This window comes from Triturus cristatus, chromosome 1_2, assembly GCF_964204655.1.
Source record: "Triturus cristatus chromosome 1_2, aTriCri1.1, whole genome shotgun sequence".
Taxonomy (NCBI): Eukaryota; Metazoa; Chordata; class Amphibia; order Caudata; family Salamandridae; genus Triturus; species Triturus cristatus.
In genome coordinates, this window is record NC_140580.1 from 1,091,026,384 (window position 1) to 1,091,053,023 (window position 26,640).

General features: G+C 42.9%; 1 protein-coding gene across 1 annotated transcript in view; it reads right to left on the minus strand.

The window, feature by feature from the left end:
• The window catches only part of C5 (complement C5), a 384,799-nt gene that overhangs the window by 39,387 nt on the left and 318,772 nt on the right, over positions 1-26,640 (minus strand). The window contains exons 29-32 of the mRNA XM_085613588.1: positions 25,724-25,929; positions 22,473-22,625; positions 10,668-10,730; positions 10,287-10,368 (exon numbers count right to left, since the gene is read on the minus strand). Of these exons, the coding sequence (XP_085469714.1) occupies positions 10,287-10,368; positions 10,668-10,730; positions 22,473-22,625; positions 25,724-25,929 (504 nt within the window). The remainder of the gene's footprint in view (positions 1-10,286; positions 10,369-10,667; positions 10,731-22,472; positions 22,626-25,723; positions 25,930-26,640) is intronic.

Here is a 26,640-nt window from a genome sequence, read left to right on the forward strand (position 1 = left end):
ACAGGCAGCCAACCCTATGCTGCCCACGGCATTAGGCTGTGTGCAGTGAGATTGGGCACAGGATCTGACCTGCAGCCAGGCTCTGTGGCCAACCCTCCACCACAGGTAGCCAACCCCATGCTATGTAGGGCCTATGGCTGTGTGCAGCAGGGGGCTGGCCACAGGGCCTGGTCGGTAACGACGCCCTGTGCCAACCCACATGAAGACAGCCAACCGTTGTGCAGGCATCCAACCCCATGTCACACAGTGTAACAGCATGGGGTTGGCTTTAGGGCCCCAGGGACCCCATTCCCTGGGTCCAAACATATATATATTAAGGCAAGCAGCCCCCTCCCCAAGCTTTGATAGACCCAAGGAATCCCACTCCCAGAGCCAAATTCTATTTAAAAGGAGGAGGGGCTGAGTGGCCTCCACTCCTTGAGTCTATTGTGGCCCTGAAACCCCTTCCCCCAGGGACTCTCTAACTTACCTGTGGGTGCCCTGGTGCCCGGCCAGGACACCCATTAAAGAACACTTAGGCCTTGATTACAAGTGGGCCAGTAAATTCTGACCTGTGCGTAAACCCCTATATATACATGGGTCAGAATTACGACTTTGGCTGTATTTAATGTATTCAATAATCATGAGATGTATTAAATACCTCATCTGTCTTTAAACTCTGGCAGGTTAAGCTTGCCAAATGTTCCCAGGGGAAATAGTATGGTATTTACCCTACCATGCAGATTTTGGTGTGTTAAACAACAACATCCACATATTTCCCCCCACAAATGTGTGATATGTGTTATTTATGGCACACAATACATAATGTACCCCATTGTATCATTTTTTTTAATGTGCAATAAATAACGCTCAACTTATAATTAGGGCCTTCAATTACAGGGAAGGGGCCCGCACTCTCGGGCCTTACTATGCCCCAGTGACCCCATCCCTGGGGGTGAAATGCAATTAAAAAGGGGAGGGGGTCCACGTGGCCCTCTCCCTGAGCTTTATTAGGCCCCATGGACCCCATCTTCTTGGGCCAAATCTCATTAAAAAAAAGGGAGAGGGCTGAGGGATTCAAACCCAGAGCGACATTTCGCCCCAGGGACACCATCCTCTGGGACTCATTCAACAAATCAACAAAAAAGGAGAGGGGGCCATCTCAGGCCCCAGGGACCCCACCCCCTGTAGGCCATATCATACTTAAAAGGGGAGGGGGTCATATGGCTCCCCTCCCAAGCCTTATTATAGGTGGGTGGCCCTGCCTACCCAGGGCACCACCAAGAAACATGTTGCGGCTGTCTGGGGAGCCGCAGGTCCCCCTAGGACCCAGTCGCCTCTCCGCTTGGTGCGAGAGCTAGCATTGCTATCTCCCGGAGGGAGAAGTTATCAATGCTTGCTCCCTCAGGGAGGGAGCAATATGTATTCTGTTTCCCTGCCGGCACGAGTGTGGACAAAGAAACAGCATAAAAGTCTGCTCCCAGCTAGCTGGAGCCTTATAAAATCTCCTGCCAGGTGGAAGCAGACTTGCTTGTTTGCTTCTGTCTGGCAGGAGATTTTAAAAAGGTCGCGCCAGGAGCTAACATATGTGGGCTCCCTGGGACACAGTAACTGTGCCAGCCCAAGAGGATGGGGCCCATGGTGTTAAAAGGCTCAGGGAGGAGGACCACACGCTCCTACTTTTAATTACTATTATGGCCCCAGGATATAGGGTCCCCAGGTCCTTTTTTAAGCTCAGAGAGGGGTCTGTGGGGCCCTCTATCAGCTTTTATTTACATTTTGGCCCGTGGTATCGGATCACTTGGGCCTAATTAGCCTCTGGCAGCCTTCCTCCCTTCTTCTTTACTGCGGGGCCTCTCAGGGAGAGGGTGCCCTCGGGCCCAGGCCACGCTTGTTGTTTTTACATTTTTGCTGCAAATTTGCAGATCCTCTGTGAATCTGCAGCAAAATAAAAAAGAAAACGTTTTTGGCACCAGGTGTGGTCTCTCTGCGACCCCACCACCGGGCCTAGAGGGCCAAGGTATCCCTACCCTGCCTCCTGTGTCTTTATTTTGCATTTTGCTAGGACTCAAGACTGAGTCCCGAGTCCTAAGATGGCATCCACCACTTCCTGCCTGATATGGTGGCAGCCAATCAGACCTTAGCAGGAGATCTGTCAGCTATACAGGTCCTCCATCGCATGAAATATACAAAGTTTTTGAGCATTAATTGCTCAAAAACTAATGAACAGATTTACACCAAATCACAAAAAGCACTATTTCTGGACCAAAATCTAGCTTTCTGCCAAATGTGGTGTAAATCTGTTTAGCAGTTTCAGCTGTAGCTGTGCCTAAAGTTTGTATGGAAAACTTAATAGGAAAAACACATTTTAGGATCCCCCCTCTTTTTCTCGGCCCCCACTTGACCGATGTCACCGAAATGTACTTTTGCATACTAGTGAATACGTTTATTGAAGATTCATCAAACGGTGCCAAAGCTATTAGCGATACAAAAAGACATTTCCAACTACATATATATATGCATTTGCGAGTGCCTCCATGAGTGTGTCAGTCAGTCTGTGAGTGAGTGCATGAGTGTCTGAGTGGGTCTGTGAGTGGGTGCATGAGTGTCTGAATAGGTCTGTGAGTGCGTCTGGGAGTCAGTGCATGAGTCTCTGAGGAAGTTTATGAGTGGGTGCATGAGTGTCTGAATGGGTCTGTGAGTGGCTGTGAGTGTCTGAGTTGTTCTGTGAGTGGGTGCATTAGTGCCTGAGTGGGTTCTGCAAATTTTCTGCTTGTTTTCTGCCTTTTTAGCTTCACTTCTGACCTTTATTTTGCTTCTTTCTACACACAGTTGGCTATCATTTTTCCTCTTTCTGCTTGTTTCTAACCTTTATTTTGCTTCTTCCTGCTTGTTTCTGACCTCTATTTTGCCTCTTTCTGCTCTCTTCTGATCTCTATATTGCCTCTTTCTGCTTGTTGCTGGTCTTTGTTTTGCCTCTTTCTGCTCGTTTCCGACTTTTATTTTTCCTATTTCTGCTAATTTCTTAACTCTATTTTTCCTCTTTCTGACCTTTATTTTGCCTCTTTTTGCTCATTGCTGCCATTATTTTATCTCTTTCTGCTAGTTTCTGACCTCCCCACCCTCTTTCTGTTAGGTTCTGCCATTTTACTTTGCCTCTTTCTGCTCATTTCCGACCTTTATTTTGCCTCTTTCTGCTTTCGGCTACAGTCATAACAAAAGCGGGAGACCGCGCTTGTTATTTTTTGGTTTAATAAACGGCAAACTTAACTGAAAGTAAAAAAAAAAATGCTTTTTTGCCTGGCGGGGTCCCTACGGACCCCTGGACCAAGGCTAGGGTGTTAGGGTATTCACACCCTGCCCCCCCCTTTTTTTGCGTTTTTCTTTTGGAACCCAGCAGACACCAAGTCACAAGATGGCTGCTAACACTTCTTGGTTGAAACGTTGGCAGCCAATCAGAGCTCTGCAGATCTATGCACAAGCTCATTTTATTTGCAAAGGCTTCGCAGTTGTAGATATACAAATTTGGATTTCTTTATCTTCTTGCAAGCTACTGAATGGATTTACACCGAACAACTGAAACATACAAAGGTAATCAGTGATATTTCATATAACAAAATACCTATCTGTGGCTTTAATACAGATAAATAACAATCCACCTTTAAATGCCTATTGACTTTGACTTATGATTTTTACAATCATAATGTCATTGTATTGTATTGTATTGTAATAGCACTTGTATAGCGCATGGCTACCCGGGGGCAACCCAGCGCTGTGATACGTTGCTGTGGGCGCCGATCTTTAGGGTAAAAGCCAGGTCTTAAGTTGTTTCCGGAATTTTAGATGGATCGGTTCCCTCCGTAGATGTAGCGGGAGGTCATTCCAGAGTTTGGCGACATTTAGTGAGAAGAGCCTTCTGCCACTTCTCGCCATCTTGATCCTGGGAACCATCGCAAGATAGAGCTCATTGGAGCCAAGTTTCCTATTAGCCCTATAAGGGCGGATCATGGCATTTGTAATTATAGGCTTTCGTTCATTCAGTGCCTTATGGGCTATACAGAGAGCCTTAAAGTGTATTCTCTCCTGTACTGGGAGCCAGTGGAGAGGATGTAAAGAAGGACTAGCTGAACATCGGTTAGGGGTGTCAGTAAGCACTACCTGCAGTTTTAAGATCACCTCCTTTGGGGCGGTTAAATACAGAGCATTTCCGTAATCAAGTCTGGACAAAATAAGAGCCTGGATCACTAGTCTTCTTGCGATCGAAGGTAGGTGTGGAAGGATTTTGTGAATGATTCTCAGTAAACCGTAGCACAGAGCGGCCATTTTCCTTGCCTGTGCTTTAAAGGTAAGATTCTGGTCCAGCCAGATTCCAAGGCTTTTGATTTCAGTTTTGGGGATTGGTGCTGGGCCCATGGTGGACGGCCAAAGATTTTTGGGGAATGTATTCACAGAGTTACCAAGAATTATCAGCTCTGTTTTCTCTCCATTGAGTATCAGCTGCGATAAACTCATCCATTTTACCACTTCTTGCAAGCAGGAAGGGAGATTGGTCTGTTGGCTAGGATGGTTCAAAGCTACAACCAACTGGGTGTCGTCGGCGTAGGTTACCATATGGATCCCGAAAGGGGTGACCACTTCAGCCAGCGGGCCATGTAGGCATTAAAAGAGTAGGACTCACTGAAGAGCCCTGTGGGACTCCGCACTGTAGGGGCAAGGGCTGTGAGTTGGTACTGCCCTCAAAGACCTGAAATGATCTCCCTTCTAGAAAGTACTGCAGCCATAATAGCACTGTTCCCTTCACTCCAACTTTCCTGAGGCGGTGAATCAAGACATGATGATTAACTGTGTCAAAGGCCGCACTCAAGTCGAGGAGGATTATTGCAGCCACTCCTCCTGCATCCAGGATTTTCCGGGTTTCTTCCACCACTGAAAGTATTGCGGTCTCCATTCCTTGGGCGGGGCGGAAGCCTGTCTGAGAAGGGTGGAGAACAACACTGGACTCCAGAATGGCGGAGAGGGAGTAATTTACATGTTTCTCCGCTATCTTGCTGATTCCTGGCAGGAGCGAGATACGGCGATAGTTACCCAGCTCAGCAGGGTCCAGGTTTCTTTTTTTAATAATGCACGCACCATTGCCCTTTTCCATTCTGAGGGAACCACACCCTTATCCAGTGAGGAATTAATTAGGCAGGTAACAGTGGAGGCAATGGTGAGTCCAACCAGCGACAGAATATTGGGAGGGGCTGGGTCTAGAGGGGATCCACTTTTTACCGATGCTAGGATTGCTAAGAGACGTTCCTGGTTTAGCGTTGGGAAGGACGTTAATTCCTGACTTTCTAACTGCCCACGGCCCTTCATGTCCCAGCCAGTCATACAGGGGATCGTTAGTTCCTGAGGTCCTAACTGCCCACTATCGCTCGTGTCTATGCTAGAGACATTCCTGACTTCTTGAGGGAGAATCTTAAGAATATTCTGGACTTTGGTAGAGAAAGAAATTAGCCAACTAAGTACATCGCTGACTAGATGAATCCGACGGAACCACCGGGCTAGGTGATTTCATTAGATTCGAGGCAATGTTAAAGCTTTCTCGAGGGGAGTTGCGTGCTGAAAGAATCTTTCCCTCATAGTAGGAAGCTTGGGCAGTTTTTATTTCTGCTTTATACCTGCAAATGACTGACCTATATTCCCTTTTTTTATCTGAAGAAAAATCTTTCCTCCACGCTCTTTCTGCTTTTTTACACTGTTGGCGTAGGATATGTAGTTCGGGAGTATACCACTGGGCCTTGTTAGGGCCAGTTTTCTTCTGGGTTAAACCTTTGGGGAGCACCAGATCGAGGGACCTCTCAATCCAATTGCTGAAGTTTTTATTGGCAATTATTGGGTTAATATCAGGGGTAGGTATCGTTTTTTCCAACTCTGATATCCAGCCCTCGAAGGGAAGCTTAGACCATGGACGGATTTGAGGACGTGGCGGAACAACGCCAGGTATCGTATTGAGATGTATCCACTGAAAGGGAATCAGAGAGTGGTCTGACCATGGGGGAGGGATGGGTTTTTTCCCTTGTCTGCAACCTTTCAAAATAAACAGGTTAGACCTTTGGCATCGTAAATATTGTTTGTTATGAACCAATTAGGCCTCCACCCTTTATCATTGGCTTGCAACCATAACCAACTGAAGCCCCCCGTACTGAGCTTCAGCTTTCTCATAAGGCAACTATCAGGCATACAGCCATAAAATCAAATAGTATACAAAATTGCTGTTGGCAGATCAAAATACTGTCTCTTCTAACAGGGCCTATCAAGCATTCTGACACTGGAAATCTCCCATGGGTGTCAGAGGAGTATCCAGCACCAAAACCCTTGGCTACTACAGTAACATGTGAGATTCCATGTAACAAAATATCTGTCTGAAGGCTTTAATACAAATCAGAACATTGTAATGTGGAGCGCTCCATTGAAGACAATGGAGTGCTCAGTGCTTCTACGGGCCGGTAAAAGCCCGCAAAGCAACATTCCAATGTTTTCACAAAGGCCTCTCGGAGCTCAAGGGATTTAAATCCCCTCGGCCTTCAAGAGGCCTTTGTTTTATTTGTTAGAACATTCTGCCCTCTAGTGGCAGAATGTTCTAATAGCCTTATTGCCCTTCGTAGCTGGGCTATATTGGCTATTAAAGTCCTGCTCCCTTGTTAAAGTCCCTCATCTTCGGCTCAGGCCTTTAACGCTGGAGCAGGTCTTTAAAAGCCGGTATATCCCGCTACGGTGGGCTTTAAGGCTATATTAGAACACTGGAATGTTGGGAGCTCCATTCAAGAAATGGAGTGGCTCTGGGCTTATAATGGCAGGCATAAGCCCAGAGCTCCATCATTCCAATGTTTGTTGCTCACAGGTTTTGCTGTGAACAAAGACCTCATGGAGCCCGAGGGGATTTAAGTCCCCTTGGGCTCACTGAGCCCTTTGTTTTATTTATTAGAACATTCTGCTCCCTAGTTGAGGAATGTTCTAATAGCCTTAAAGCCCTACGTAGTTGGACTACACTGACCATTAAAGGCCCGCTCCCTTGTTAAAGACCTCGCCTTCGGCTCGGGCCTTTAACGCTGGAGCGGGCCTTTAATGGCCGGTATAGCCCACTACGGTGGGCTATAAGGCTATATTAGAACATTGGAATGTTGAGAGATGCACTGAAGACAATGAAGCAGCAGCAGCCTATGCGAACTGGTATAAGCCCAATGCACTCAAATCAAATTAAGTTTTATTTGATATCTTCGCAGAAAACCATAAAAACATGTACAAGAAAAAAACACAATGTATTAAAAAGGTTAAAAACAGTATAAATATCACAATTAGAGTATAAACATTTTTATAGCACCATAATGTATTCATGTAAAAAAAAAGTCTTTCTACATCTAATCACACTGTTTAAAAACCTTGCCATAAAGAAAGGTATGTGCTCGTTGGGTAGAGACTTTAAAAATAAGAAAGCAGGCCGACATCGTCTCAACCCATAAGACATAGGTATTGGTAAAACCCAACTCTTTCTCTGTTTATTATAGAACTTACAGAATAGGACAGTACGCATTGTTGTCTGTAGTGATATCTCATCATAGGGGACATTTACAAAGACATTGTGACCAATCGTTTATCCGTGGTAAACTGATCAAACAATGGAATATGTCCAATCTAAAACGTGTTTAAACAAGTCTATCTTGTATCGTCTCAATGGTTTTTAGATATGATTGCATGTCATAAGTGACCAGCATCATTTGATTGTTACGACCCTCGGCTTCATCAGTTCCACTTCAGTCAACAATTCAAAGTTCTAATAAACAGCCTCTGCCTTTCTCATTCCCCGCCTCTCCAAATTACATGGAGTGGGCAGGGGAAGGCGAAACCAGGCTGTGTTGCAGAGCTCCTTCCCCCTTGCTCCTCCCTCCTCCCTAACTCAGAGTCACTTGAGCATCAGAAGGAGGGAGGGGGAATGCTGATCAGCTCCTGGGTCTCTTTGGCTTGGCTGAACTACAAAAAGCAGTTCAGCCAAGCCAGGGAGAACGAGGGGCTGACTTCAGCCCATTTTCACAGCTCTTGCTGTGAATGTTCTACAGCAAACAGCGTACGCAGGGCAACGCCTGTTAGTGGGTAAGGCCTACTGGCTTTCTAATAATATTTCATAATAAACAGATTCTTATCTGTTTATTATGAAATCTGGCACAACTTTTTCCAATGAACTAATTAAGCTTTTACCACTTGCTGTACACCATCCAATTAAAGTGTACATAAACTGGTGCATAGTTATGAAATTACAAATACGTAGACAAATACAGCTTGAAAAACAATATTCAACCCCTCAGAACAGGGCCTAACAAGTATCATCACTGTGAATACCCCCAGGGCATGTCAGAGTGGGTGGCCAAAGCCAAACTCTTGCCTACTAAGGTAATCTGTGAGATTACACGCCACAAAATATTTGTGTGTAACCTGTAACACAATCTGATAACAACCACTCTTTAAACGTTTACTGGTTTTGGCAAATACTTTCCAGAAATAATAAGCTTGACCAACAGCCTTCGTGATTACGTTTCATAATAAGCAGACCAGGCCTATGGCATCAGACATAATGTTTTCCAGTGCACCAGTCAGATCTACAGCTGGTCATCATAGCTCAGGCCTACCGTTTTTAACACAAGCTTTTCCACATGACAACCATCAAACACATGTCAGAGAATTCGAAAGTTATGAAAAATTACAGTGGGCTAAGCAAAATGCTATCTCACCGAAAGGGGCCCAACAAGGATTCTCACAGAGCAAACCTATATCCACAGTTTGTCACATGGAGTAACTAACACCAGAACCATTACCAACTACAGTCCTCTGATTCCATGTAACAAAATACCTATCTGTAGCCTTTAATATAGAGAAATAACAAACCACACTTAAATACATATTAACTTTAACATATGCCTTTTCCCAATACATACTTCAGGTCTGGTGTCTTTATCATAACATTTCATAATAAACAGACCACGCCTATTGCCATGATCATTGACTTGCCACCATACCCAACTCAGCTCTGCTGTATAAGCATAGCCACAAGCAAAACAATTTGAAAATCAGTCTTTCAGTGGAAGCACACACATTTGGCCCAGTCAAATCCTGTCCTCGGGGAAACCAACATGTGGGTTGAGCCTAAGCCCCTCTCTCTGTAGAACTCTGCAAGCTTTTCTTTGGTGTTAAGCCAGACCTCAAAATCCGTGTAGGTTTGTGTAGCCCTGGGCACTCCATACTGCTCTCAAACAGAAAACTCCACTCTGAAGGCTACAGTTAATGATGAGGGTGAGGTGCTGAAACTCCAATAGATTTCTCATGACTGCCCTCCTCCCATATGTGCTGCTGCCAGACAAATACGAGTACCATGAATTCCCTAGTTATCTAAGACACTTCAGCAGCATTACAATGTCATGTAACTCTATTATCATGGTTTATCAATATTTCTGGTGGATACTCTATCTAGCTACAGATTCCACACCTGTAGAATAATCCCAAGAGTCAGACTGTATCCAGAATCTTCAAAGCTGTCAAAGCCGCTGGAAGGGGGCACCAGAAGTGATGAAAAATGACATCACTGACGCCATATGGTGCCCACCCAGGTCATTCATATCAGTTTCCATCCATCTTTCCCAAGCTTTCCTATCACTTGTTGACTTTAATCTTGCCTTTAACCATGTACAGCAGTCTACTGCATTTTGGCTAGGTTCATGCTATTGAAATATCATTTACATATTTATATATAAGCATACATACATACATACATACATACATACATACATACATACGTACATATAGAGCACCCATAGTGTAGCTATTCTTCTAATGATCTAAGTGATAGAGCTAGGAAATGTAAATATGCCAGGTTGTGCATACACTGGAATATATTATTTAGAGATGGATGAAAGCCATTGAAATGTTCATCCCTTAAACTGGGGTTAGGCTATGGTTGTCGAGTGTGGAAATAGAACGAGATTAATGGCATGAGTGCTGATATTAACAATTTAAATAATACAAAGCCCTGATTGGGTTGAGGTTTGTACCTAATCCTTTAAATAAGACCCATTAATTATTTGTGAATTGCAAGAAATTTGGAAATTTGATCCAAATGTGGATGTAAACCTAGGGTAAAAACTCCAAGTTGCTTTATAGAATTGACTGATTCATGTTTGAATAATGCACAACAGAAAAATGAAGCTTTTGTGATCATTCCATTACAGTCAAGACTGGCTCCTTGTTATCATGACATGTTGCTGGTGCTGGCTTACCTGAATTCTTCCTTAGCCCAATCTTCAAATCAAAGTTACAGACCTCATCAGAGGTACTGACTACATGGTATACAGTGCTGACCTGCATATCAGAGGGAAAATATATATATATATTAATACTATGCTAAAAACTATAATGCACAGATGACAATTGGTGTAGCACAATGCACAGAATGAGCCTTTCCATTTGCCCTCGGTGTGTGTTTAGCATTCATGAAAGTGTCCATTAGTTGACAAATTAGTATTTCTTACAAATGTTAAACATGCTAGTAATTGCTGTCAATATAATCACGATTCATAGTGATCAAAGGTGTTGTTTAAGTGATCATTCAGCTTTCAACTTTGGTGAGAGCTCATTTTGTGAGGAGATGGTGTGCTTACACTTCCTGATACAACGCCTGTTCCACTTCCGGTACTTATCACAAGATCATCATTCAGAGGGATCTAAACAAAAACACATAGAAGAAGATTATTTGGATAACATCATACCGGCACTGTAAATAATCTTAGAATTTACTGTACTGTACATGCAAGGAGCATATACAATAACAAGTGACAAATTCATCTTGAAGGAGTCGTTTCTGTTAGACCATGTCTAAATGCATTCTACGTATACAGTGATCACTGGAGTATCAGTTTTCAGTTTCAAAATCTTTATTCGATCTTTAACGGAAAGTTAATAAAAGTGCAGAGTAAAACATTACAAAGTACAATACAGTATTAAAATTGACACAGATAAATGCACAATAAGGGGGGAACAGGGAGCCACAGAGAGGTCCAGTATTCCCTGCGTGTTTTATTTGTTAACTTTATGTGTATATGTGTCCATCCCACTTTATGGGATTACACATTACCTATGTCACTCATCGATATACCTAGCAATGTGTAACACTATGCATGACAGGAGGTTTGCATTGCGCTCCAAGCATGTTTATTCACACATGCTTCATGAAAAGTGATGTTGACTCCCTATGGGCAACCCAGGGTACTTTTTAATATTTGAAAATCTTCACCCTCTCCCTCAGGCTGGATTATAGGACAATCGCATTAGGTTCATCCTCTACTAGGTCCTTTTTTCAACCAACAACTGCGTGTGAAGACAGTTTGGTAATCATTTGATACCTGCACTCATACTCCCAACCCTGAATAAGGGTAGGGATACTCTCTTTTAACCTCTCCCTCAGTCCTGATGAAATGCCAAGGATCCCTCCTGGACCATTGAGGCATGAAACATGTCAACCCACACTACCTGCACTCGTCACTAAATTGTCTCTCAGTATTATTAGGAGCGAACAATTTATACATTGTTTTTATCCTTACCAAGGGACCCTGGTATAAATCGGTTTTTGGGTACCGCCGTGGTATTTTTAACCCACTATTTCACATGTCCCACACTGACCATCACAGATTTGTGTATATACAATTCCCCGCCAAAGTGCACTCTTGCGGGGCCTGTGGTATATTGCAGCGCTCACCCCACGAGGTGCAAACGCCTGATGATGAAGCATGACACCCTTACAGGTGTGTGAGGGCGCCACCTCCTAGACAGTAAGATCCTCTCCCTAGTACTTATTGTCCACCTGAAAACACACTCTATTAGGAACAGTTTCCCTATTGTTATTTACAGATAGCAAGCAGCCATTAAAATACATCCATGTAGTTTCAAAGAGCCTGTCAGTGTCAATCGATTACCGGGTCTATAACAGCCGGCTCTAAATATAAAATACAGTGAATCGTATTTATCCACAGCATATAAACATTAAAAATCATGTTCAACCAATTAGAAAAAACATATTTCTGTTCAAAATAGACAGCTAATAAAGTGCATATACAGAGAACCCAGCAGGCATTCACACCCAGCTCCCCTTCATTGACCATCTATAACGGACGGACATTTTAAGGAAACAACAGACTCTATAACAAATGTCTGGACTAGGTAACGTCTGGAGCGAATGTATAACATTACAACGCATACTTTTACAACGCATGCACTTACAACGCAATTTTTACATCGCAACATCCACTACAACGCATTCCATTACATCGCATGACACTACAACGCATTTTAAAAAACTACCTTTACAACGCATTCCATTACATCGCATACTAACTTTACAACGCATACCATTACAACGCATACTGTTACATTGCATTTAAGGTAAGTATTGGATAGTATAGGGGTAAAAATTACTATTCTAACTCCAGGGGGTGCAACAGTAGGGTAAGTGTTGGATAGTGTAGGGGTTAAAAATTACTATTCTAACTCCAATGGTATGCATTGTAATGGTATGCGTTGTAATGCCTGCGTTGTAGTGACATGCAATGTAGTGTCATGCGTTGTAATGGTATGCGTTGTAATGGTATGCGTTGTAGTGTCATGCGTTGTGAAGGATGTTCCGTTGTAATGGCTGCGTTGTAAGTGTAGTGCGATGTAATAGTTGCGTTGTAAAGGTTGTTTCCCATCTGGAGCTATATTAAGGCCTCTCTGCATTTATGAATGGCTAGTAATTTCAAGGTGTGTTTAAAGCAGAGTTGAAAACATTTACAGTAGAAGTTGGAAAAGAAGGTAAAATGCAACAAGGATTGCTCTGCCATTTCATCACAAGGGCAGGGAGGTAAGGAACTGTCCCACACCTTCAGCTCATCAGAAAACCACATTGAGCGACTGACTGTTCCAGACCTAAATCTGAAAAGAAGAGATCTTTCCCAGCGCATAAACTCCAGGGTAAGATATGTTGCTATATCTCCAGGCGCAAGAGTGATAAAATAATTACAAGCAGTATGTTTACTAAGAGATTCCTGGGTTCTTTGGGCAAAATGAAATTCTACATAATGGAACTTGACCATCCTCTTGTCAGATTTGTTTATAGAATCAGGGGCAGTAAACAATCCAGGAAGACCAATGTCAGCAAAAGATTTGCTGACAAAGTTCAACCATGGGATGGAAAGACCCCTATCCTGTCTAAGACAGTCTGCTATCACTGCTCTATTAAAACTTTCTGCATTATTCCTCCACACACTCACCCTAAGCAGGAGGGGTGCCAATTTAATAGCATCTGAGACATAGTCTAAGTTAAGTTCAGAACACAAAATAAACTTAGCACTGGAGAGCGGGAGGTTCATTAGCCTACAAATTCTTTTTTCTTCTCCCTGTATGGGTGTGACATGGTGATATCCCCACCCCCCCACACCATAGGTTGCTGAAGGGACACATTGAAATTTGTAAACCTTAAGGTAGGGGGAGATGGTACCCCTTCCCTCCTTCTGGGTCAAGTTAAAATGGGAACCTGCCAGTCTTCCTAATCTCAAACGTGCTGCATTCACTTGTGGTTGCTACGAATTGCCTGACTCAAACACAATACCAAGATAACAAAAATTCCATACCATGCTCAAATGTTGTTCCTGCAGCTTAAAAGGTGTCAAGGTTTCCTGCAAGGCCCACGGGCCATTATATGGGATTTCCCAAAATTGGTCTTCATATCAAGGTCACCCATAAATGATACACTGCAGTAATTTTGTTAGTTCATCCTTTCGAGACCAGGACATTTATTCATCCAGAAATTAAACCATTTTTACTTTCAGTCATTAGATGCATAGTTCACTCATTTATTTAATGTATCATCCTGCCACCACTCACACCATCCCACAGTACATAACTGATGACATTGGCCCTTATGTATCAACATTTTTACCCATAGACACATAATGAGAAAAATACATTGATACATCTGGTTATTTATCCTCAAAGGATAAGATTGAGGTCCTCAGACTTTCATGTCCACCATTTTCAATTTCCTATGCATTTTGTAAGATAAATAATCTTTTTGCCTTTTTTTAAATTTTACGTGCACCATTCATTTGCTTTTTAGGTCTCGCCTAGTGTTAGCAGTGTGCATGCGCTGCTCTATAGCCATGCGAGGGCCTTTTGGAATCAATACGGATTCCAGATGTGCACGCGGACAGACAAAAGATGTGCACGCGGGGACTGGATGCTTTACTCACGGCGTGAGACGGCCGCACTATTTTTCACACTGGCGGCACTTTCGCTTGTTATTCCTTGCATCTGCGGCAAACTCATGCTAACGTTCAGTGGCTGGCAGAGACAAATGGACGAGAACGGCAATAAAAACTACACCTCATCAATGCTTTGCACGCGGTACTTTCCTGCCATCTAGTGGTGTGCCTCGGAAACAAGTATTTCTATCAACTCGCCAAATGTAAACGTGCACATAAATACGGGCTTTACAGTTCTTTTTTTGATGACATTTCCAGCAATAGATGTGTGGGAGTGCTGGTGTCTGGTCACACAAATAAGTCAGCAGCAAATACGGTGTGTCATGAAAACATTTAACAAGCATTGAAAATGCAATAGGTCTCGCCTTTTATTAAGTTAAAGCCATTTGCTTTGCTAATGGTATTGTATAGCAAAGCAAATGGCTTTAACTTAATAAAAGGCGAGGCCTATTGCATTTTTAATGCTTGTTACTATATTGCTTTTTAAATATTGGATCCTTTGTGCTCCAGAGGCACTGGCCTCAGACTAAGTAATGAGCTTTGCCAGCTGGTCATGATACCAATACGAGGAGCGACCAGAACCGTTGGAGCTACTGGGGCTCAAACCTGTAGCTGTTAGCTTCCACCTGAGTGATGGGGGGATCGGCCCGGGTGGGCGCTGAGTGAAGGTGTGCGCTCTTTGACCCGGTAAGCGCGGCAGACCCGGTGAGCTCTGGACCCAGTTGCATTAGTGTGCAAGGCAGTAGGGGGCAGATCAGAGCAAAACCTACCTCGCACAAAGGAGAAAAACCACCACAAAAGCCGGCCTGGAAGCAAGATGGCGACCGGACTACTCTGAGCGAGGCGAGCAGGCAGACACGATCCAGTGGCTCACCGGTGAGTGGGGGCATGATTCGAAGATCGGCAGACCCAGTGGGTGTGCGGGCGGCAGTGAGGAGGCGGGGCGGGGGTGCCGGACTAACAGGGGAGCAGCAACTTGTACATCGCTTCCTCTCGCCTGCCCCCCTCGAGATGAAGTGGGCCGTGGAGCCTCCCTGACCCGACCGGACACCCTGCTGCAGGCCATAATTACAAAAGGCAACCAGCAGCCTACGGTCAGAACGACAGCAGTGGATCCCAGAGGCGATGACCCTTGTGGGCGCCTGAGCACTGCCTGACCTCAAGATGGCGGTCAGACAGGCCTGAATCATGCAAAGTAGCGCTAGGAGGCCCCGAACTGAGGCTGGGAGCTAGACGAGTCTAGACTGGACAGTGAGCATAGCGGGAGCTGGGGAGTGCCCAAATCGCTATGAGACAAGGGGAGCAGGTGTGTCAGAACAGTTGTTGGCTTAGCAGCGTTCTTTTCTCCACTCCCCCACACTAGAGCAGCGTGGCTGGGTCCCTGGAAGCAAGGATACAATTTGCTTATTGCCTACTAGCCTGAGGGCAAGAGCTGCTGGTTGAACAAGTAGCAGGCTTGTACTTGACGGCACAAACACTTGGGGGACAGTAGCTCCTGAGCCTGGCTTGGGGACACCGGCCACACGATGGCCCCCAGAAGTAGCCCTCCTCACTATTGAGCCTCAACTTGGCAAGCCTTAAGGACATGATGCATTGGGAAGGTTTCAAGGGGGCAGCAAGACAACACACAAGGGCGCGCTACGAACCCCACAAAGGAGAGATACGGTGGACGGCAAGCTGAAGAGAAGGACACCACTGCATCTATGTCATGACATAAGAGCACCTAGCGGAGCTTCCAAGAGAGGTACGGATACAAGAGTATGCAGGGAGACTGCTCCGGATTAGGTACGGGAGGAGTACTCCGAAGCGCCCAGGGTCCCCCTACCACTGGGATCCTGCTCAAATGCCCAACACTCACCACTGCTGCTGGGAATGGGGAAGATCTGCGGACTTTGGAACTGTCCCTTCCACCTCTCCTCTCTCCACTCTTGACCTGGAAGCGAGCTGGAGGATGAGGAGGACGGCGTTTACCAGCAACACCATGACTGGTGCTCTGAATGGAACTTTAATGATGCCCCCTTGGCGGAAATCAAAACTGTCTGTTTCTTACTGCGGTGCCCAAGCAACTTTGACTGATGCCCGGTGGAGCTGTCATATGCAGCTATAGAGGAGTTTGGCTCTGGTTCACCCCTCGGCCGGCACCTACCCAGCCGGACATTGAACATCGCTTTCCTCGCCTCCCCGTTGTGTTTACCTACTTGCATTCCCTACCCCGTATACCATTCCCCCTCTACATCTTCACTCCCCATAAAACATGTGTACGCCCTAATAATCTCACATTATTGTGTAATCTCATGTTTTTTCGTTTCTCCTATGTCTATATCTGTGTAATTATGGAACCTGTAACTCACTGATCCTCATTTAAAGCGCTCTGATACCCCCGGGTCTAGCCAGCGCTATATAAAACTTTGCAAATAATACAGCGGTGCCCGAGCTACTTTGGCTGATGCCTGGTGGAGCTGTCATATGCAGCTATAGAGGAGCTTGGCTCTGTTTCACCCGTCGGCCGTCACCTACCCAGACGGACATCGTTTTCCTCACCTCCCCGTTGTGTTTTCCTACCTGCATTCCCTACCCCCGTTTACCGTTCCCCCTCTACCTCTTCACTCCCCATAAGACATGTGTACGCGCTAATAATCTCACATTATTGTGTAATCTCATGTTTTTTATCTTTTTTCCTATGTCTATACTTGTCTATGTAATTATGGATCCTGTAACCCACTGGTCCTCATGTAATGCATTCTGATACCTCCGGGTCTAACCAGCGCTATATAAAACTTTGCAAATAACTTTGCAAATAAATAAAAATAAATAAAGCTCTACATAAGGGTGAGAGGGAAAAAGCTTTAGCCAGTTTTATGGTTTTTCTACAACTGCATGCTTATGCTGTTGTGTGAGTTTGGCCACTCGTCCCCTTAAGTTTGTCAAGTATATTACTTACGCTGTTAGGAATGACCATGAATGCTGAGGCTCACAGCTTGGGTCCACCAGGAGTCTGCTTAAGTTGTTGTGATTGAACCATAGTGCGGTGTGTCACTCTGAGTTGTGCCTTGTGGATATTTGATTTATTAATTCCAGGCAGCTTTGCCTGCAATGGTCATGTTTAAATTAGCTCTGGGCTCATTTAATTGGACTTTTACTATCATGCTTGAATCTGCTTTAGTTACTTTGACTGAACAATGGTTGGATCTGCCCTCTGAGGTTATCACAGCCCCTAGGGTTCATGATTAATTAATTCCAGACAGCTTTGGCCATGTTAAAAATCAGGCATGGGCTATATTATACACCACCTAAATTCGGATATTTATTGTTAGGAAGATATTTTTAGAATGTGCAATATTTTGCAGGGTTAAGCTACAGCATGTTTGCCTACAGGAGACTGGTTCAAGTAGAAAATGTCTCCTGCGACAGTTACCTATCAGTATCTTTCATGAATTTTCAAAGGGAGGTATACCGGCAAGTGAATTCAATGAAATTTCACCTCTTTTTTGTTAAAATTTATAATAGAAATTGGAAGTTTCAGACACCCTCTATTTGAAATGGGTTAAGAGTCCATTCCCGGAGTCTACTTTAGTTATTATGACTGTTTGGGTTCTGCTATGCCCGCTCTAGATCATCCTTAAGATGCACAGCTATTTCCTGCTCTCCTTCGATTGACTCCACTTGTAAGCAGAACCATACGGGCTTGATTCACAAAGGTAAGTTACGCTTCTGAGTAAGTTTACATTTCTGAGTAAGTTTACTACTTTTCGGCATTTGCAAACTACACTGTTGTAGTAACGTACACTTTTGTAGTAATTTACACTTTTCCAATAAGTGCAGCACTACACATGCCCAAAACATTGGCACAGCAATACACACCCATAGAAAATAATGGAAGTAGGGGCTCAAAATAAAACACCTTTGGAAAAACTGTTAAATTAAATTCAATTATTTAACATAGTTAAAAATATAAATTAACGCTAACAAATATATAAAAATAGGACATACTTATTTAAAAATAAAAAGTTTACTATTATTCAAAATAGTTACAATATAAATGAATATAAATGAATGTTATAAAAATATGTAAGAAGAGTACATATGTATTATATAGTTATAACATATTAAGTAAATATTGTATAATAAAATAAATAAATAGTGAATCAATGCATTTCAGGTTGCATGTGCGAGTCTGGTCGGCAAACTAGGCAAGAAGAGTTAATTACTCTTAAGTAGTGTATGGGGGATATGTGCTGGGTGTTTATGTTTTGGTATGAGAACATGAGGAAGGATTGTTTCATACCTCATCGGAAGTGAGTGTTTCAAAAGTAGGGAAGATGTCCTTAGTACCCAACCGTGATATGTGTGTCTGTGTACTGGTGTCGCAAAAATGGGGAAGATGAATAAGCACAGTATCTGAGTTGGGCCCCATGTTTGTTTTTATGTTGCCCATAATAGTTTTATGACTGTTAATACAGTCTTAATTATGTTTTTTTTAAAATATTGACATGCATTAATCGCATTAATCATGTTTTACTAAATGATGCATCAATGAAATAGTATCAAAAGTTGCACGATAGTTTATAATTGCATTTTTTTTTTCAAATTGCAAATTTTTGTGTACATTTAGGAAATCAAACAACCACCAATCTTGCTTTTGGGCTTCTGAGTATAACTACATATAATTTGGGAGCATTCTGGGTGCCTTATAAGGATCCTCAGATTCATCTTTTTTTTCATATGTAAACTTTTTTATACTGAAACCACTGTCAGTAATGCAAGCTGAACGCACAGCTCACTGCATTTCCTTGGAATGCTCACCCTAATTGTAAAGGATGTACATTACTGAACCATATTTGTAAGTTTAAATAACATATACATATGGATACAAAATTAGCTTGAGTTGGAAACAGTCCTCTTTCATAGATTCACACTGTGATACTTTAAATTGGAACCAGAGGGTTTATGCTATGGGTTGCACAAATGAACATGAAAACTTGTCCTTGACCCCAGACAATATTTCCTAGATCCAGTTGCTGGTGGAATGGGAGGAACAGTACATTGGCAATGTGATTACCAACACTTTCCATTTGGTTTGCGTTACATTTTTAACACAGACTCAACACAAAATGTTGGGTTGGTATTCACAATCCAGTGAGAATCATGATTAGCGTTGGATTGCAACCCAAGGTATCCTTGTGTTCCTTTGCATCAACGGATCTGGACTTTGCATTCCATGGGTGGTGCATGGGCATTCACCGGCATCCTCACATAGATTTTGATGCAAATCCATATATATATAAAGACTTGAAGACATGAATTTGCTGCAAAATCCTGCCGCCTCTCTGAGTGGTGTAACAAGGATAAATATATTTATTTCTCCACCTCCAGCACACATATACAAAGAAAAGTGCCTTTCAGCATAGTTTTTGTGCAGGAAAGGGCAACTTCCTGGCCAAAAACTGTGCAGACCGCAATGCAGACACTCTTGCAAGATGGTGCAAGGGTGTCTGCATTGGCACATGGCAGTAAAAAGTGCACCATAACAGCGCCACATCTTTATAGATATGGCGTTGTTCTGCTTTTTCCAGCTCACTCAATGAAGTATAGCAACTTCACTTACTGAGCTGAGTTACATGACTCATTTGTAAATCTGGGCCTGAGTCTTTTGGTCCCTAGTTAAGGCTGCCCCTACTGAGTGCTGCCCCTACTGAGGCTGCCCCTGCTGAGTGCTGCTACCTTTGCATATGGGAGGCATCCATCTGAGGTTCACGCAACATTCAGAGTGTGTGATACTAGGTGCAGACTATGCTACTTTCTTCCATCTGACACTTCCTCATGTTATTTTAGCCGTATGGATGCTGAAAGTTGTTGTGTGCTGGAATGAACCTTTCTGAGTGTGTGTTGTGGAGATCTGTGCCTACTTGGGAAAGAGTAAGTGATATGAAAGTAGGTATGAACGTTTATCTTGTTATTTCTTAATGCCTGTTGCACCTGTGTGTAGCTCTGTGTAAGGAAAGGGGATGATAAAGTCACCTGGTGTGAATGTGTAGTCCTGTTTGTATCAAAAGGCATGATGTTGTGTCACTGCATGTATGTGTATGCTTGAGGTGATTGTGGATGCTGCGGAATACTAAATGTGTTTACTGAGAGAATGTGATGGTGCATGGCATGTTAGGGTCTGTGTTGAGACTACCTTAGAAATTAATTACCGTGGGAGGTACAATGGAGCGAGGATGGGGCCCTCAAATAAAGATCTTAACTCCTCCCTGACTCTCTCCACACTTACGTGTGTGAAGACACTGCATCGCTCTACAATAATGTGACAGGTATTTGAGCCCATCCTTTCACCTTAATGATGTTCAACATTATTGTGCCACAAGATGTTTATGTTCTTCAGCCAAAACAAAATCACCTGGGGTTTACTGAAGTGCCCCAGGAGCACATCAGGCTTGTGATGATGTACTGTGTGACCTATCCACACGTCTGCATTACAGAAGAGATCACAGATGCTTACAATACTCCATCTGTACCTGTTAATGCAGGGTTCACAATTTACACATGATGCCAAAAAGGTGAGGTGCTCTCTCATTTGCACGGAGGCATGGTCATATGAATATTAAGGATAAAATTTGCCCTGCCCTCATTCCATATTACCAACATGCATCAAACAACAAAGTGATGGAAGGAATGTTTGAATTAATCTGAGACACTGGTGACTTTACCAGTGAGGTGCAGCTTGAGTCCTGTGGCACAGTGGGAACAACCTACATTTAGGTATAGCTGGTACACTTTAAGCATCTACTGCAGCAAACAACAAAGTGATGGAAGGAATGCATAAATTAATCTCAGACGGTGGTGATCGCTAAAATGACCAAATTCCAGTCCATCATTTTTCAAAAAGTGTGGACCTCGAGACAGACCGCTATACAATTCAGCCATGATCCTGTTCTATGTAAAACATCCAGCCTGAACTGCAAGGCCAAGTTTGGGACCACAAGGAATCCCAGACTAGTTGTGGATCTCGTGGCCATCATTTATGAGGTGTAGCGTAATTCCTAAGGCACAGAGAGCACAGAACCACGTCTGGGTATAGTCATCTAGCTTAGGGTGTTTACTGCAAAAAACAAAAAGATGGAAAGGATGCTTAAATTAATCTCAGCCACTGGCTCTAGACAAATTCCGGTACATTGTTTGTCATCAACTGTGAACTTCTTGACAAGCAACACACAAATCAGCCTTGATCTTGCTCCAGCAGGAACAGTTCAGCTTCAGCTGCCAGGCCTGGCCCTCTCCAGCCAGAAATGCAAGCGATCTCAGACTGGTTTTGAGCTACCTGGGCCTCATCAGTGTGGTATATCTTGATTCCTGTACCTCTCGCAGCTAAGGCATTCACTGAACAAAAAGCAAAGTGAGGAAAGAATGCTATAAATATTCTCAGCCTCTGGTAATTGGTCAGTGCTGCATTATAGTCCATTCTTTTTCACCAACCGTAGCACTCTAGACAGAGACTAGACACATGTAACTCAGTCTTGGTCCTGCTCATGTAGAAAGAGTCCAGAAACTGCCCGGCTAGGTCACCTCCAGTCAGAAACACAAGCAGCCCCAGACCAGTTTTGGCCTTCTTGGACCTCATTGGTAGGGTGCACTTTAAGTCCACTCGTATGCTACAAAGTGAGCACAGGGTCAAACAAGCTCTTGGGATATGCACTAACTCTTTGCTACCTAGGAAGTACCACATAGACTGTCCCATAAGGGTGCCTTTTGGAATGGGGCACAGGTGGTGCTCACTGTTGGGTGCAGTCTCATACTGGTGGTGTAACAAGGAGCCTGTTTTTTCCGCTGTGGTGAATTGCCATATTTTCTAGAAAGCTTTTCGCTGGGTAAGTGGACCACCTTTTGAATTCTCTTCATAGACCTATCAAGGAGGTTGCAAATCATGTATTTGTCCCCCAAGTCTTCTAGACTTGACTCTTCTACACGAGGGATTGTCTGACTGAAATAAATCTGTGATTTAAGTATGCTTTCTTTGCATTAAATGGATCACTAACTCATAACCAATACAGAGGGAAAAAAATCAACAGGAAACAATTGAGAATGAGGAAAGTCAGACACACATTCTCTTGGACAAAGTACAATGGAAAATTCACCATACCTTCCCATCAGTAGAACTCCTACAGTTAAACCTACCTCTGTGAGCTTTGAGAAATATATGTCGTTGTTTAGCACATAGCGCTGAAAACTTCCATGTTTCTTGTAATCCACTTTCACGATCATGTCGAGTTTTAACTTCTTTTGGACAATGGCGTACTGTGCCAATGCCTCCAGGGCGTTCAGTGTGTCCTATGCAAACCCAAATGGAAAGGGGATATCAATGGAAGGCAGAACAATGCTTGCTTAATATCAACTTGGTTAATTAAATCAATACCCATGATGAACAGAAAATATGGAGTGGTTTGTGTGAATCAAGAACCTGCTTTTCTTTTGCAACACAGTCTGTTCCAAAGCTCCCAAGCCGGGCCAAGCACAAATCGATAGCTTGCAGTGCTATATGGTCCAAGGTTTCACCTCACTAATGAGGGTCACCAATTTTCAAATGTATCTGTTGTTGCAGAGATATTTTCAGTCATGGGCAAAGTGGGCAATTGCTCATCCCCCACCCCTTCTAAGGGCTCCCTGGGAAAGAAAATGTTCTATTACACTTTTGTCTGTATCTATAGCTCAATCTTTAACATGCAATTCAAAATAGTTTACCATCATGGGGCTTGAATTAGCAGAAAATGGGTGCTACATTTCAAAGTTGTTCCGTACAGGGGATCCAAAATAAAGACGTGTGATTGGCTATGTGGATAGATAGTCGTGCCTGAGGTTGGTCTGGGTCTGAGATTCTGGATGGATGAGTTAGCTTGCGAGAGTCGAGAGACAGACATGGGAGGGAGGAAGCCTCCTCAGAAAGTGGTGCTCTAAAACTCATAGGGTACTCCTAAAGTTATTCATTTTTCTTACTCCGAGTCAGGAGTATTTTCAGTCATGCTGGTATTGACCATGTCATCCCATACATAGTGCTGCATGCCCCCGACGAATCCTCATGCTGTGGAAGTGAATGGTGGTGTATCTGATGACAGAGAAGCCATAAAGTACCAACATTGTTTATTTCAGAAAGTGCCTGTATTGGTTTAAAAAGGAACTCCTTTCGTTTACGGACATCTTCTTTCTATAAAAGAAAGGCAACATTGTGGGTGAATCTTTTGCGATAAACCTGACCAATTTGTATGCTACTCATTTTGAGATTATAACTATATATTTAAATACAAACCTCTTCCTAGTCAGCATAGTAGTTTGGTAGTGGTATATTGATGATATTTTCTTGATTTGGTACAGAGACAACCAGAAACTCTAGGAATGTCATGCCTGGCCAAAGACCTAAAGCCCTGAATGAACCTTAACCAGCAAGTCCAACAACACCTCAATCAATGTCTTAGACATGAATATTTGGCATCATGAAGGAACTATACACAAATGTACTGTAAGCAAATGCTGCAATTTGATATCTATCACACATGCAGCCTGAAGTAAAATATACTATTCAGACAGCTTTTGCGTGTGAATCAGATTTACATTTAAAAGAAGGATCATGTCTAAGAAGTAGAGGGTTATAGGCTTGAACTCATAACCTGGGCTTCACCTAGGCATCTACTTAAACTGTTTGTTTTGCAGAAAATAACTGTAGACAGTAGAGGTCTCCATAAAGCTGGTGTCACCACTTACAGCACAATGAATAATTCAGTAAATAAACCTCTCCTAAGGAACTGATATTCACTGAATAATGGATCACTAAGAATGGAGTAACCACCTTTGGTCTTTAAGAAGGAAAATGATCTCTGTAGCTGGTTGGGTCACACATAGGAAGATTCCAAATACCTCATCTGGTATATCAGGATGGGAGATGATGCTAATTATTGGCTGCTACAGATATTGGAAATGCACAGTCCTAGTTACCATGAAAGGCTCGTTTAGGGCTCGATTCACAAAGAGACTGCGGAGAAATTTGCAAATGTGTTCCCAGATGATTATTTCTAGCTTTGGAACACATTTTACATTTTCACGGAATTCTTACAGAATTCCTGGAATAGTCCTAAAAATATGCAAGAGTCACACATTTCCAGGAGCCCTCAAACACACAAGCAATGCCTCATATGGAAATGTAGTAAGTATATTGCGCTGATTAACTTCATTGCTCCCTCGGAAAATCTTTTTCCTGGTGGAGAAACCCCCTTTCCCAACATACACAATATTTATGGGGATGTTCCATTCCCCTTCCCACTATTAAAAGGGATTTATCTGAGGGATGCAAAGCTACCTCAGAAAGGAGTGTGAATTCCCACAAACATGAGAGTATGTTTTAGGTTGTTGCAGGTGTCCCAGTAGAACACCTACAACCCATCCTATCAGAAGTTCTAATCACATTTAAAATGTCTATCACTGGCAGAAACTTAAGAGTGAGGAAATCTGTCTACGAAGGTATAATGCCGCTTTTCCTAAATCTGTGCATGAGGATCAGGATTTTGTCACTGGGGAGTGCACATGACTTTATGAATTGCTCTTAGTGTGCCTGAAAAACATGATTTCTGTTCATTAATTGGATCACTGCACATTTATTGAGTTCTTCCATTTTAAGCAAAGAGATGTTACCAAACTACTGCGTATTGCGCATCAAGAAACAGATTTACAGGTTAACTTATAATAATAATGGTGTTACCTCCTCTCATCAGTAATGCAGAAAACTGTGGTAAAACTGATAATCATAAAGTGGCCCACATTTGCATGCCAAAAAATGTTTTATTTGGGTCGTACTCCATATTCTGTTTGCAATACACGCGTTGGGGGTATTACCACAGATTTAGCACCAAACTGTGACTGATGGCCTGAAGCCACTCTTTTGGGGTGCAGCTGTGTTTGTGGGTGCATAAACAGCCCAAGGGAAATACCATCACTGCATATTTTCTGCGCCCAAGATTTAGTTTCATAATTGAAAATGAAGAATAACATGTGGTTTCTTCCTTACAGAGCGGTAAAACCTCATGATTTACCACGTTCCACATTGTTTTTCCAGCACAAATTCACATACAATGCAAGGAGAAATCATTAGAGGAAGATGCGCTGCGCTCAATTCAGAATTTTAAACTACTGCTGGGCTTACCATGACCTTTTTAGAAATGCAATAATTGCGGTACGAAGTACTGTATCAAACAGAATATTATTATTATTATGCTGTTATAATTGTTGTTGTTTTGTATTATTATTATTATTATTATTATTATTGTTATTGATGATATTATTAATGTAATAATGGTATTGATAATAGTTGTAGTAATACTGCTACTACTACTAGTAATAATTATTATAATAATAATGATGTTATTATTGTTAGAGCTTGATACCTGAGTAGAATAGAATCCACCACCAAATCTCTGCTCCTCAGTGAGCCATCGCATGATTGGGTTGGCATAGGAGATGTCTTTGATGTACAGAGTTGCTAGTAGAGCGTAGGCGGTGGTCTCCACGATATGTGCAGTTCCCGCATTGGGATTGGTTGGATCCAGTGCTTTGGGAGTCTCTTTCCAGAATCGATAGACTGGTGACTCATCTGGAAGATAAATACAAGGCACAAGACAACCTATTTTAAAGTTGTGCCATAAAACTGGACATAAAAAAAATCTTTTATAATTCACATTCAGATTGCTAATAAATACAGGGTGCATAAATACAGGGTGCATAAGGGCTGATGGTCTACTATAGTTCTAACAAGCAGCCGTGGCTGCTGCAGGTAAGAGCGGTGGGGCCGGCTGGGGGTGATTTCGAGAGACGACCACGAGGGAAAATTAAATAAACAATTAACTTTCCGTTGTTGTCGTCTTTCGAAATCCCCCCCCAGCCGGCCCCACCGCTCTTACCTGCAGCAGCCGCGGCTGCTAACAAGCCAGTGATTGTTGTAGATTTCTCTACTTTTACTACCATTAATAGTTCCACAATTGTTTGTATTACTATTAATACTATGGGAATGAATAATATTATACCACTAGAATTAGTAGGAGTTTTATTTTAATATTACCGTTTACTATTAGTAGTAGTAGTTGCAGTTGAAGTAGTAACTGCACCACTGCGACTTCTACCTGTACTACTATTTCTATACTACCGCTTGTATCATTCTTCCTATCACTAGAAATAGTAAAATGTTTACTTAAAGTGCTACTTTCAAAACACTCTACTATTCTCCTTCAAAGGGGTCACAGTATAAAAATGCTTGATGTGATAATAGATACAGTAACCATAATAGTACACATTACTACTTTAAGTT